General features: G+C 42.7%; 1 protein-coding gene across 4 annotated transcripts in view; it reads left to right on the top strand.

Moving 5' to 3' along the window:
- ctsa (cathepsin A) overlaps positions 1-15249 on the top strand; it is a 50626-nt gene that overhangs the window by 17471 nt on the left and 17906 nt on the right. For all 4 annotated transcript variants that reach the window (XM_072238965.1, XM_072238985.1, XM_072238955.1 and 1 more), the window contains 4 exons: positions 1726-1817; positions 6782-6866; positions 9825-9916; positions 10975-11059. In XM_072238965.1, coding sequence (XP_072095066.1) covers positions 1726-1817; positions 6782-6866; positions 9825-9916; positions 10975-11059 — 354 coding nt within the window. The remainder of the gene's footprint in view (positions 1-1725; positions 1818-6781; positions 6867-9824; positions 9917-10974; positions 11060-15249) is intronic.

Raw genomic sequence — 15249 nt, 5'->3', positions numbered from 1 at the left:
GTTAGTGCGACACTCTTGCAGCTTGGGCCACAGAGTTCAGAGTTCAATTCCGGCTCCATCTCTAAGGAGTTTGTATGTTCTCCATGTGACCCTGTGGGCTTCCTCCCACAATCCAAACACATACTGGTTAGTGGGTTAATTGGTCATTGTAAATTGTCCTGTGATTTTTAAACAGTTTTTTAGTTTACTGTCCGTTATGCCCTTGGAGTTTAGGGCAACAGTGAAGGTCCTCCATCTGTCTGTTCTTGGCCAGCTTCTCAGTTGTGCCCGAGGTATGGTTCAGGGTCCACATTTCTGCCTCTGTGGTAGGGTGCCAAGTTGTCTTTGGTCTCCCCTGTTTCCCCTGCTCTTCAAGGGTCTAAGTGCTTTCTTGATGGAGTTGGCCCCTCCTCTCATCACATGCCCAGTCCATCTCCAACGTTGTAAATTGTCCGATGGTTAGGCTAGGGTTAAATACAGGTTGCAGGATTTATTGGACCGGAAGGGGCTGTTCCACACTGTATCTCTAAATAAATAAAATGAAGATGTGGAAATCTTCCTTCCCCATCTGATGTGTCCGGTCTGAGGCAGCATAGTAACTTTCAGATGTACTGCCTTTTATGTTAAATGAATATCTCATTGCCCCTTCGAGTAAAAGAGGTGTTTTCCCCATTGTTCTGACTTTTCCCTCTATCAAATTCACTCAACTATATTACCTGATCATTGTCTCACTACGGTTTATGGCATCTCTTCTGCATTTCCTTCATTATAATAGTTCAAGAATTTCTTAGTCAGCAAAACACTTTGGAGGAATACCAGAGGGGATATTGGGTCTTTGTGCTTCAGAATGATGAGGGGAAACTCGAAGATTTCATTGCACTGTATTTTCCCTTTGTAAGGAACATCTGAATTTTCTGAATGCTCCATTGGATTGATGCAGGAGCGGTAACAACTATAAATCCAAATCCCTACGTGGAGCAATGAGACCAAATACAGTAAAAAAGACATTGTGAATTATTGCCTTTAACACAATTGCCCAGTGACTTGCATGTGGCTCCAAATCAAGAGTACATAGTTGATTACACAGTACGTAGGGGTGGGAAATAAAAGTTAGTTTGGCTGCTGTAGTCTTATCTCACAAGAATGAATATAGAATTTAAATGGTTACCTTGCTCTATATAGTATAACAACTGAAAGACAGTGAGGATAAGCACTGCTATAACTAGGAATTAGGGGTGAAGGAATTAGTGCAGCAGCTATTGCCTGAGCTAACAATATATTTGCAGTCAAACCTTGGGTCCAGTGGTTTTAAGGTCCTTCTGGATTGATGGTCATCCAGGGAGAATTGGAGATAGCTCTTTGGTTTCTACAGGAGGAATTTATTCAGAATTATCTTTTTCATAAGTGTGCTGGTATATAATTTTAGGTTGTAAATCCTTGGATTTAAAAGTAGAGGTGGGGTGTCTATTTGAAGTATTTAAAACATTGAGAAGATTTGGTTAGTAGATACATATTTATTTCCTATGGTTCGCGAGGCCAGAGTAAAAGAACTGTCTTTGCATCAGAATACTGTCAGGAAGCTTCTTTTTGCATACAGCATAGCAAATTTCTGGAACTTTCTCCTTGAAAACATTGACTTTTAAATTTTAAATTTCGAATTTTTGTTCAGTAAAGGTGCAGTTATCTTCCTGGACAAAGGTAGGATTTGAACGGTGATCTGATGGAATGGCCTCTGCTTTATTTCAGGGAATGGCCGTTGGAAATGGATTATCTAGTTTTGAGTACAACGACAACTCTTTGGTTTACTTTGCATACTACCACGGGCTATTGAGATCTTCGTAAGTACAAACAACTCATTGTCTCTGTAGCATTTCTGTGACAGTGCTTTTTTGGATTAAGTTTACTGAACCCTTACAGAGTTGGTCACCAAACAGTACTTTATAAGTCAATGCTCCAAAGGTACATGATCAAGCAATTATAACAGCTTATTTAAAAAAAAATGTGTTATAGACATTGTTATAAATTTTAGGTTCAGGTTGATGAATATCTGTTTAAAATGCATAGGTGTTCATTGCATTTATCAGATTGTGAGATGCAAATTTTGTTTCTGCCATCACTAATTAAATGAAAGCAAAATATCATGATTGCAGCTTTCAGTGACTGATGTACAAGAACACCTAGATCTCATTGTACTTCCCCTTTTCCTAACTTGACTCCATTTAGATAATCTGCCTTTCTGTTCTTACCACCAAAGTGGATAACCTCACATTTATCCACATTAAACTGCATCTGCCCACTCACCCAACCTGTCCATGTCACCCTGCATTCTCATAACATCCTCCTCACATTTCACACTGCCACCCAGCTTTGTGTCATCGGCAAATTTGCTAATGTTACTTTTAATTCCCTCATCTAAATCATTAATATATATTGTAAACAGCTGCGGTCCCAGCACTGAACCTTGCGGTACCCCACTGGTCACCGCCTGCCAATCCGAAAGGGACCCGTTAATCGCTACTTTGTTTTCTGTGAGCCAATTTTCAATCCATGTCAGTACTCTGCCCCCAATACCATGTGCCCTAATTTTGCCCACTAATCTCCTATGTGGGACTTTATCAAAGGCTTTCTGAAAGTCCAGGTACACTACATCCACTGGCTCTCCCTTGTCCATTTTCATAGTTACATCCTCAAAAAATTCCAGAAGATTAGTCAAGCACCATTTCCCCTTCGTAAATCCATGCTGACTTGGACTGATCCTGTTACTGCTATCCAGATGTGTCGTAATTTCATCTTTTATAATTGACTCCAGCATCTTTCCCACCACCGACATCAGGCTAACCGATCTATAATTCCCTGTTTTCTCTCTTCGTCCCTTCTTGAAGAGAGGGACAACATTAGCCACCCTCCAATCCACAGGAACTGATCCTGAATCTATAGAACATTGGAAAATGATTACCAATCTGCAGCTTAATGTGAAAAAGACTAAGGAGCTGGTGGTAGACCTGAGGAGGGCTAAGGCACTGCTGACCCCTGTTTCCATCCAGGGGGTCAGTGTGGACTTGGTGGAGGATTACAAATACCTGGGGATACGAATTGACAATAAACTGGACTGGTCAAAGAACACTGAGGCTGTCTACAAGAAGGGTCAGAGCCATCTCTATTTCCTGAGGAGACTGAGGTCCTTTAACATCTGTCAGACGATACTGAGGATGTTCTATGAGTCTGTGGTGGCTAGTGCGATCAAGTTTGCTGTTGTGTGCTGGGGCAGCAGGCTGAGGGTAGCAGACACCAGCAGAATCAACAAACTCATTCATAAGGCCAGTGATGTTGTGGGGATGGAATTGGACACTCTGACGGTGGTGTCTGAAAAGAGGATGCTGTCCAAGTTGCATGCCATCTTGGACAATGACTCCCATCCACTACATAATGGACTGAATTCAGCAGGCCGGGCAGCATCTGTGGAAAAGATCGGTCGACGTTTCAGGCTGGAACCCTTCGTCAGGACATGGTGGTCCTGACGAAGGGTTCCGGCCCGAAACGTCGACCGATCTTTTCCGCGGATGCTGCCCGACCTGCTGAGTTCCTCCAGCGTGTTGTGAGTGTTGCTTTGACCCCAGCATCTGCAGATTATCTTGTGTTTACATAATGGACTGGTTGGGCACAGGAGTACATTCAGCCAGAAACTCATTCCACTGAGATGCAGCACAGAGCGTCATAGGAAGTCATTCCTGCCTGTGGCCATCAAACTTTACAACTCCTCCCTTGGAGGGTCAGACACCCTGAGCCAATAGGCTGGTCCTGGACTTATTTCCTGGCATAATTTACATATTACTATTTAATTATTTATGGTGCAACTGTAACGAAAACCAATTTTCCTCAGGATCAATAAAGTATGACTATACTACTAGGAACGCAAAAGGACATTTACTTACAAACACTCAAGATTCAGAGGGGAAGCAAGAAGACCACTTTGTAGGCGGACAGCTAAAATAAAGCACGGACAGCTAAAATATAGGGCTGAGAATAAACACCTCTAATGTTAACTGGAGGAAGTCAGTGTTGGTGGGGGGTGCAGAATACTTAAGTATGTTCCATCTGTTTTTAAACAATAATATCGCAGATATGAGGAATAAGAAATATTGCTGTTGTAAACAATGAGGAGAAAATGAGGGATTTGCCATCTGGTGGGAGAAAAATTATAAATTGTTGCAATGAGTGAAACAACCTGAGCTATTAAAAGAAGCAGTGAATGAAATAGTACAGAAGCTGTATGATCTGATATTTTAGTTGTCTTACGACAAGACTCTACCCGTAAAGGTGCTCTAAACTATAGGACAATACAATTGTTTTTATTTGAGGAAAAAAGCTGTATGACATGAAGAGTGGTGGTAGAGAATTGCTTCTCTGAGTGGAGGCTTGTGACTAGTGGTGTGCCACAGGGATCAGTGCTGGGTCCATTGTTATTTGTCATCTATATCAATGATCTGGATGATAATGTGGTAAATTGGGTCAGCAAATTTGCTGATGATACAAAGATTGGAGGTGTAGTAGACAGTGAGGAAGGTTTTCAGAGCCTGCAGAGGGACTTGGACCAGCTGGAAAAATGGGCTGAAAAGTGGCAGATGGAGTTTAATACAGATAAGTGTGAGGTATTGCACGTTGGAAGGACAAACCAAGGTAGAACACTCAGGGTTAATGGTAAGGCGCTGAGGAGTGCAGTAGAACAGAGGGATCTGGGAATACAGATACAAAATTCCCTAAAAGTGGTGTCACAAATAGATAGGGTTGTAAAGAGAGCTTTTGGTACATTGGCCTTTATTAATCAAAGTATTGAGTATAAGAGCTGGAATGTTATGATGAGGTTGTATAAGGCATTGGTGAGGCTGAATCTGGAGTATTGTGTTCAGTTTTGGTCACCAAATTACAAGAAGGATATAAATAGGGTTGAAAGAATGCAGAGAAGGTTTACAAAGATGTTGCCAGGACTTGAGAAACTCAGTTACAGAGAAAGGTTGAATAGGTTAGGACTTCATTCCCTGGAGCGTAGAAGAATGAGGGGAGATTTGATAGAGGTATATAAAATTATGATGGGTATAGATAGAGTGAATGCAAGCAGGCTTTTTCCACTGAGGCAAGGGGAGAAAAAAAACAGAGGACATGGGTTAAGGGTGAGGGGGGAAAAGTTTAAAGGGAACATTGGGGGGACTTCTTCACACAGTGAGTGGTGGGAGTATGGAATGAGCTGCCAGATGAGGTGGTAAATGCGCTTTCTTTTTTAACATTTAAGAATAAATTGGACAGATACATGGATGGGAGGTGTATGGAGGGATATGGTCCGTGTGCAGGTCAGTGGGACTAGGCAGAAAATGGTTCGGCACAGCCAAGAAGTGCCAAAAGGCCTGTTTCTGTGCTGTAGTTTCTATGGTTTTTATGCAAATCATCACATAGTATTTTACAGCCCTGGGAGTGGGATTATTTATACTGACCTAACTGTCTACAAAAATGGGTATCTACACTAATACAGTTTTCCACCTCTTCACCTAGGTCTTAAGATATCTAAGTGGTAATGCTCTCAATATTTTAAAAGGCAAAATAGACTGTTTATAGGTCTGATTGTTGGCAAATGAATGGGAAGCAAAAGTTGGATGGTTTAACACGCTATTTAGGAAAGCGTGAGTTGATCAGTGTTTCCCCATGATGCATTGTATGGTTATTACAGTTATCACATTCACCATGACGAGGATTCAACTAAAAATGTCATGCAGATATGCAGAGTGGCATTAAAATATGTGTTATTTCTCTTCTTTTGGCATGGTGGTGAACAGTAACAGAATATTTGGGCCATTGGGGTCTCTGGCTTGCTGTAAGCATTTGAAGCGGTATCCGAAATAAAACAAAATGCTGGAAACACTTTGTTGGCCAGACAGCTTTTGCAGAAAGAGAACCACTTAACATTTCAGATCTGAGTTCATTGGATCTTTCATTCTCCAAGGGGTGTCTATTTGGTGTGGGAAATGCTACCTCCAGCTTGCACTGACTTCTGTGCTTCCTATCAAACAAAATTACCAGTATTGAAAATCTGAAATAACGATGAAAGATCATTGACCTGAAACTTTGACTCTACTCTAGTCATGCAATCTGAACTTCTGGGTATTTCCTGGATTTTATTTTCATGAATTATTCTACACAAGGGCAATAGTCTTTATGTCACACATGATATATACAGATTAATGTCCATTTTGAAAATGGATGGCAGAGGGGAAGAAGTTGTTCCTGAATTGTTGAGTTGCTCCTGAATCGTTGCCTTCACACTTTTGTAGCTCTTCCTGATGGTAGCAATGAGAACAAGGTATAACCTGGATGATGGTAGTCCCTAATGATGGATGCTGCCTTTTTGAGACATCATTCCTTGAAGATTTCCAGGATGCAGGATTCATGATGAAGCTAAATCCAAGTGAATTTTGCCCAAGCACAGTGTGTGATATGATTTTTTTTTTTTGGTTTTATTTCACTGTTATTGTCATGCAACCTAGTAACCCTTAATGTGAATCTTTAGAAAACAATGGAAATCCGTTAAGGCCAAAAACCTTGCATCTTATGTTGTAGATAGTGCAGATGAAAATCTGCCTTTCTAAATGCTATCTCGACACACGAGTAAAGTTTATCCAACCACCAGCTGCCACTTTGTTTTTTCCATACATGTCTGAGTTCATTCCAATCTGCACCTGGTATTTCTACCCTGAGAGTAAAATATTCTACTAGTTTAGGGAGTAAATAACATATTCTCCATAATTTCTTTTAGACTTTGGAATGATCTTCAGAAGTTCTGCTGTTCTGAGGAAATATGCAACTTCCACAACAATAAAAATAAGACCTGTATGTCAAAGGTGAGTATCATTTTGTACATCCCTATCGTGCACAGCTACTTTTACAGATCATTCCTTCCCCATAGCTTGCATAGTTTTCCTCTTTGTACCTCCCAAAAGTTACCAGTTAATTTCTTTCCATCTTTCCAGTACTTCAAGCTGCGCATTGCAGCTCAACTGAATTTAAAGTAAAAGTATTCTAACATGGTGTACATCCTTGTTTTCTTTTGTAGTTTGGGTCCTACCCTCTCCTGCAGAAATGGTTCCCTCATATCAGTTCCCAATTATTATATGCTGTCATGGCATGGTAGTTTGAGGTGGCACAGCAGCATAGAGGCTAGCATAACACTCTACAACACTGATCAGGGGTTCATTTTTGCTGCCTGTATGGAGTTTGTATGTTTCTCTCTCCCCCCCCCCCCCCCCCCATGACCCCTCTGGTTTCCTCTCGCATTCCAATGATTTGCAGATTAGTAAGGGATTGTGTGTAGTGAGCATGCTACGTAGGCGCAGGAAGCGTGGTGACATTTGCGGGCTGTCCCCAGAGCACACTTGGACTGTGGCTGTTAATACAAATTACACATTTCGCTGTATATGTCGATGTACATGTGACACATAAAGCTTGCGATAATCTAATTGTTAATGAACCTACTGTATTGATCTTGGTGTGCAACGTGGATGAAGAGCACAAAGCTTAGACGGGTTAAAAAGAGCCAAAGGTAGCATTTGGTTTAATCAGGTTAAAAGATGGTCTGTGTATTGTATTGTTTTATTATTTCATCTTACCCATGAGCATCAGTCTGCCAAAATAAAGGATATTTTTTGAGAAGTATGATTTTTACATAGGATAATTGACACAAGGAGCCTTAGACACAAATAATTGGGAAGTTTACGAATCGGGGGTTGAATAAATCTGAATTTTTGCAGTGGTGGATGAGGCGGCATGTTAGCGCAGTAGTTAGCACGACACTTCACAGTACCAGTGACCTGGGTTCAATTCCCACAGTTGCCTGTAAGCAGTTTGTATGTTCTCATCCTGACCATGTGAGTTTCCTCTGGGTGCTCTGGTTTCCCCCCTCAGTCCAAAAACCTACAATTGGTAGGTTAACTGGTCTTTGTAAATATTCCCTTAGATTAGATTAGATTATGAGGACTCTTTTATTGTCATTTAGTAATGCATGCATTAAGAAATGATACAATGTTCCTCTGGTGTGATATCACAGAAACACAGGACAGACCAAGACTGAAAAACTAACAAAAACCACATAATTATAACATATAGTCACAGCAGTGCAACAATACCATAACTTGATGCAGAACAGGCCATGGGCACAGTAAAAAAAAAAAGTTCGAAGTCTCTCGAAAGTCCCACATCTCACGCAGACGGGAGAAGGAAGAAAACTCTCCCTGCCATGCCCGACCACAGTCTGACTCTGAGTCATCTGAAAACTTCGAGCTCCGATCAGCCCTCCGATACCGAGCACCATCTCTGCCGAACGCTTCGACCCCAGCCTCAGTCGCTAGCAGCAGGCAAAGCCGGGGATCTTGGGGCCTTCCCTCCAGAGATTCTCGATCGCACAGTAGCAGCGGCAGCGAACCGGGCATTTCAAAAATTTCTCCAGATATTCCTCTGTGCTTCTCACATCTGTCTCCATCAAATCAGAATTGTGCACAGCGTCCTACTTACAAATACGATATCATTTCACCGGAGAGCTGCGTGCGCTGCGTCGCGCTGCCATCTTCTCCTTGCGCCTAATTAGGCTAGGACTAAATTGGGTGATTGCTGAGCAGTGTAGCTTGAAGGGCTAGAAGAGTCTATGTCAATATATGTAGGAGGGAAGGGCTGGATTGATTTTATAGTAGGTTAAAAGGCTGGCACAGCATCGTGGGCCAGAAAGCCTGTGTTGTGCTGTTATATTTCATGTTCTCATCTGTGCTGCCCAGAATGAGACATAAACAGTGACGAATGATAACATAGCTTTGCTTACAGTCTCCTGGACTTCTGTGTAGTGATTTAATCAAGGGAGTTGCGCTGTATGTGCTTACCAATGCTTCTGACCCAGCCCTTTGGTAATATAATTGCTAAAATTGGTTGGAGTACTGAAGGAGTAAGCTAGAAACACTGTATACTGTACATCTTCTGGTTTAAGATGGCACTGGTGAGGCACAGTGACGACTTGCTGGCAGCAAACAAAACTACTAACTACTTTAGTAATCACACTTTTCTCTCAAACAACCACTGCAATTACTAGCCTGTAACTTCCCTTTTGGAGTTGAGCTGTTGAGCTTTTGAGCTGAAGTTTTGAAGGTGCAGGGTGGTTGCAGCATTGTGTGTATTGGCCAGACAGAGGTGGCAGGGCCCGGGCCCAGGCCCAGGAGCGGGGTATGAACCACTGTATGGCAATTGCTGGAGTGGACTTGGAGGCGATTTGAAGCGGCAGAACTGAGACGAGGCAGCGGAGTCCAGGTCCGAGAGCGTATCAGAGAGGCAGGGCACGGGTGGAGTGTGAGGAACGGCCCACTGTTTAACTGATTTAAGTGTCAGGCCAGATTGAAGTATCTGGGTGTCAGAGCCGGAGGAGAGGCACGGGCCAGTGTTCAGCTGGATGCCCACGGGGTTTACTTATTCTGCTGAACTGAGGCTGTAGCCTCCAACAGGCTCCTGGATCAACTGTGACTGGCTGGCTTCGTGCCTGTGGCCTCACTTTCGTGAACTTCAGTTCTGAATGTTATTTACTTGCTTTTATTATTTGCACGATTTTTTTTTCCCTGCACATTGGGTATTTGACGATCTTTATTTCATGGGTTCTATTGGGTTTCTTAGTTTAGTGGCTGCCTGTAAGGAGACAAATCTCAAGCTTGTATAAAGTATACATACGTTGATAATAAATGTACTTTTAACTTTCGTTAACCTTTCTGGCAAGGGACAGTTGGAATAATTAATGTTGAGAAGATTATGAAGTTTTTTTTTCTTTACAGGTTATGGAGGTGATGCATATTGTATCGTTTTCTGGGCTGAATGTATACAACCTGTATGCTGATTGCATTGGAGGAGTTCCAGGCCAAGTACAGTATGTAAAAGTTGGTTTGAACTTGGAACGATGTTGGAATGTTTGCTATCTACTGACGACAGGGCTGCATGGTACCATGGTGCTTAGCACAATGCGGTACAGTACCAGCAACCTGGGTCCAATTCCTACTGCTGTCTGTTATGAATTTTTACATTCTCTCCATAACTGCAGTGGGTTTCCTCTGGGTGCTCTGGTTTCCTCCCTGTACTCAAGTCCCAGTGACAAAATGCCTTATTTGCAAGTTTTTTTGGAAAGCAATCCACACCGTTGCAAAAGGATTAATCTTGGTATGTGTGGGAAGTAGTGGAATTGGAGGAGACCTAGCATTCCTGAAATTGGAAAATGCAGTGTTTATGCCTCTGGATTGTAGACTACCCATATAGAATATGATGTGGTGTTTCACCAATTTGAGTCAGGGCTCACCCAAGCGGTGGAGAGGCTGACAATGGGCAGGTTAGTGTTAGAATGGGCAGGGGAATGGAAATGCCATCAATAGGAACTTGGCATGGTTATGGCGGACAGAGCGTAGGTGCTGTGCAAAATGGTTGCCCAGTCTACTCTTGGTCTTGCCAATGTGGTGAAGGCCACATTTGGAGCACTGAATGCAGTGGGCAAGGCTGGAGGAGGTGCAAGTGAATCTTGCCTTGCTTTGTGTAGACTGAGGGGGGGGGGGGGAAATCCCAAATCATGACCTGAATTTTCCAGGGATCTGTTGGCATTTCCACAGTTAACTATCAGTAACTACCAAATTTCATGAAGATTGAAAACTTTGAAACTGTTGGCATCTGTTTACACTTGTTTACCTTGTTGTGCTTCTTCAAGGGAGCCGAGCATATGTCAATGTCCCCCCACCACTTAGTGGGAAAACTGCATGAACTTACTCCACTGGGTTGGACAAGGTTCAGGATTGAAATTTATTTATCACATGTCTATCGAATTGTTCCGTTTATGTTAACCAATGTACCAAAGATGTACTGAGGCAGCCCGCAAGTGTCGTCACATATTCTGACACCACAGTTAAACCACCAAGCAATATGCTTTTTTTTTTATCTTAACAGCTTTGATCAAAATCAGAAGCAACTGGTTATTCATAATTTGGAGAACCTGTTTCCCAAAAGTGAAATGAGCCTTTTATGGAGGAAGGTAAATACGATTCATCTTTATTTTACAGGTTTCCCCCGCTATCCGAAGGTAGAGCGTTCCTATGAAACCGTTCGTAAGCCGAAATGGCGTAAAGCAAAGAAGCAATTACCATTAATTTTTATGGGAAAAATTTTTGAGTGTTCCTAGACCCAAAAAAGTAACCTCCTAAATCATACCATAGCGCACAAAATCTAAAATAACACTAACATAGTAAAAGCAGGAATGATATGATAAATACACAGCTTATATAAAGTAGAAATACTTCTCAGCAATCATTGCAGCACAGTCAAGCATAGTGAAAATCTCACGCAAGTGCTCTCGGCGGAAGCACTCTCTCCAGTAACCTTTAAGCTATGAAGCTGCCGTCACCTCAAAAACCAATCAAACCACCCATGACTACCTTTAAATTCCACTTTTGCAAAAATGTCTTTCATTTATATTGGAAAAATTTTTGCATGTTCCCAGACCCGAAAAATAACCTACCAAATCATAGCAAATAGAAATACACAGCCTATATAAAGTAGAAATAATGTATTATATGCAGTGTAGTTTCACTTAGCAGAATTGGGAAGACAGCGAGCACACCGATGGTGGTGTGTTAGGCTGAGGTTGCGGTGGTGGGAGGTACAGGAGACCGGTCACTAATGTCTTCTATGTCTGCCTGCCTCAATGTCGAAGGCTGAGGTTCGTCGTCTGCTGTGGCTGATGTGGAAGGCTTGAAAAACAACAGTATGCTTGACTGCTTAGCCTCATGCATTTTCCTATCATACAGTTCTTTGTAAGCACTCGAACCATCCTGCAGATATACCCTAAACCTATGCCCCCGTTCAAAATTAAAGTCATATTTTTCTGCAATCATTGCAGGCCTGTCACTCGCAGCAAAAATCTCCCGCAAGTGCTTCACGTTCAGTTCCTGGACGACTTTACTTTTAGGCAGTTCGCTACTGCGTTCGGTTTCAATTCGTATCCTTTCCTCTTGCAGTTGCATCCACTCTTCATCTGTCAATTCTTGGTCATGGAATGCCAAAACCTCTTCATCATCTTTGTCATCTTCCACAAACCCAGCCTCCTTAGCCAAGCTCACTATTGTCGTATTTATTGTTGATGGTTCGAAGCCTTTAAAATCGTTCACTGCTTCGGGACATAGTTTCCTCCAAACGCCATTTCTCATCGAGACTGTTAGCCTATCGAGAGCATCTCCAAGGTTGACGATTGCCAATTTTATATTGTATTCTTTCCAGATCTTGGCAAAGACGCTGCGGAGTTGCCCTCTCTGTCAATAGCATTTACAATAAAATGCATCACATTTTGCGTATAGTAAGCCTTAATTGTGGCTATTAGGCCTTGGTTGCACGGCTGCAGCAACGATGTCGTATTCGGCGGTAAGAACGCAACACGAATGTTACTGCCATACTCGGTAATGGCAGGTGGATGAGCAGCACAATTATTGACAATCACAGGACAGCTATTATCGAGGTTATTTTCTCTAGTATTTTTCAGCTGAAGGACTAACGTATCCAGTCATGTACTCAGAAAAAAATCACTTGGGTATTCCAACTGCTTTGATGTGAACGGAACACAACGGGAAGTGCTTTCTTATCAACGCCTTTAAGTGCCCTCGGATTTTCTGAATGATACACTAGTAGAGGCTTAAGGTCAGCATCACCAGTAGCGTTAATAATAGGCATTAGGGTAAACCTGTCCTTCGATGCCTTGTGTCCCTTAGCCTGCTTTTCTTCTATCGAAATAAATGTCTTGCTCAGCAATTTTTTCCAATAAATTGCAGTTTCGTCACAGTTAAACACCTGCTTATACAAATAACCACCTTCTGTAATTATTTTCTTCAGTTCTGCTGGGAACTTTTTGGTCACTTCAGTATCAGCGGAAGCACTCCCTCCGGTGAACATTAAACTATGAAGCTGCCCTTGCCTCCAGAAACCAATCAAACCACCCATAAACAACAGGAATTCTGCAGATGCTGGAAATTCAAGCAACACACATAAAAGTTGCTGTTGAACGCAGCAGGCCAGGCAGCATCTCGAGGAAGAGGTGCAGTCGACGTTTCAGGCCGAGACCCTTCATCAGGACACCATGACTACCTTTAAATTCCACTTTCGCAACACTTTCATCACCGTCGTCCAGTGCTTTATGTTTCAGCTTATTAAAAAGTCTGACTGATTTCTCCTTAAGTATAAGATAACTTAAGGGAACACCACGCTTTTTACACCCATCAATCCACTTAAGCAATAGACTTTCCATTTTATCCATTATTGGATGCCGACTAAAAGAGACCACTTTGCTACGAGCAGAACCAATAGTGACATCGGCAGCTTTCAAGATTCTTTTTCTCTGCGTGTAAATAGTGCGAATGGTGGACGCAGGCAAGTTCAACGCGTGGACAATGTCCTTACTTCGTTGACCACGATCAAAACGCTTAATTACATCCAGTTTTACGCTAAGCGTAACACCCTTACGAGTTCTCTTAGGCTTTTCCGATACCTTAGAACTCATCTTACTAACGGATGCACAAAATAAATCGAGATAAAGCACAGATGCTCACAGGCACGTGTTTAAGCTATGGCGGCTAGAATGCAGTGCTGGGGGAGGAGCTTGGCTGCTCGGGGCATGCGCTGCTTTTTTTCGTGAGAGGGAAAACACTCTTCGGTTAGCAAAAACAGGTAACTAATGTAGGTCTTTCGTAACAGCGAGCTATGGTAAAGCGAACATTCGGAAAATGGGGGCCACCTGTATTTATTGAGATACAGTACGCATTATGCCCCCTGCAATCCTCTGATTTAATCCTAGCCTAACCACAGAAAAATTTACAATGGTCAATTAACGTACCAGCCACTAGGAAACAGGAGCACCCAGAGGAAACCCATATTGTCACGGGGAAAACGTGCAAACTCCTTACAGTCAGCGGCAGGAATTGAAGCTGGGGTTGCCTGTACTATAAGGTGTTGTGCCAACCACTGGGGTACCGTGCCACCTTTATCCAAATAAATTCGGTCATCAGGGAATTCAGCATTAATTTGCATTCTGTAAATTTTAACTATTGTGAAACCTGTGAAGGATTGGGTAGTAAAAGTTTAAAGCAGATTTTGGAAATGGTCTGTGTTCAGCTGTGGATCAGCTGGTTAGAAACATAGAAAACCTACAGCACAATACAGGCCCCTGCCCACAAAGCTGTACCGAACATGTCCTTCCCTTAGAACTACCTAGTACCTGCAGTCAGTGGTCTAATGATGAACTTGGAGGGCAGGCAAGAACAGAAGTCCTGATGTCTTGGTCTTCCTACACGCTGAAGCATTAAGTTCACAGTGCATCTTGTGTCCGTGACAAATTCCTGGCCGGAAAGTAGTCTTGGTTGACTGGCAGACCTGGCTCCAGGCAAGGAGGATTCCACAGCAGGTCATAGGTGCTGGCAGGCCCCGACTGGTACCCTAGAGGGAGCAGTAGTTCCTGGAAACATTCAGCCAGTGGGCTGGGGAAAAAGATTCCAGATGTCTATCCTAATTATGCCTCTCAAAATCTTAAATTCTATCAGGTCTCTCCTCATTTTCCGCTTTGAGAACAGTCCAAGTTTGTCCGACCTTGTAGCTCATCCCTCTAATCCAGACAGCATCCTGATAAACCTCTTCACCCTCTCTACTGTCTCCACATCCCTCCTGTAATGGACAACGAACAATGCTCCAAGTGCAGTCTGACTAAAGATCTGTTTGGCTGCAGCGTGACTTCCTTACCCTTGTCCTCAATACCCCTGCCAACGAAGGTGACTTTGCGATGAGTCTTAACCAAATCCACTTTCTCTATTGCATTACTGTCAGTGAGCAATGGACTTGGACTCCAAGATCCCTCTGTACTTCAATTCCAGTCAGGTGCCTGACATTAATTGTATACAGACGGCCCTCCTTATCCGTGAGAGATTTTCTGGGACCCCTCACGGATGCTCAAGACCCTTATTCAACTTGTCTAAATGCGGTGGACCTTAGGACCCAGTGGAACCCCGGACCTTATTTAACCGGTCTCAGTGCAGTGGGCATTAGGACCCGGCGGCGGAGCTCTGAATCCACAGTGTTTCTTTTCATGAAAATAATCACGACCGTGATTTAAAATAAAGTGGAAATAATAAAGTGATCGGAAAGAGGTGAAACACCATCGGTCATTGGAAAAGCGTTAGGCTACAGTCG

Source organism: Mobula birostris, chromosome 2 (genome assembly GCF_030028105.1).
Source record: "Mobula birostris isolate sMobBir1 chromosome 2, sMobBir1.hap1, whole genome shotgun sequence".
NCBI lineage: Eukaryota > Metazoa > Chordata > Chondrichthyes > Myliobatiformes > Myliobatidae > Mobula > Mobula birostris.
This window is presented reverse-complemented; position numbering and strand designations above follow the sequence as displayed.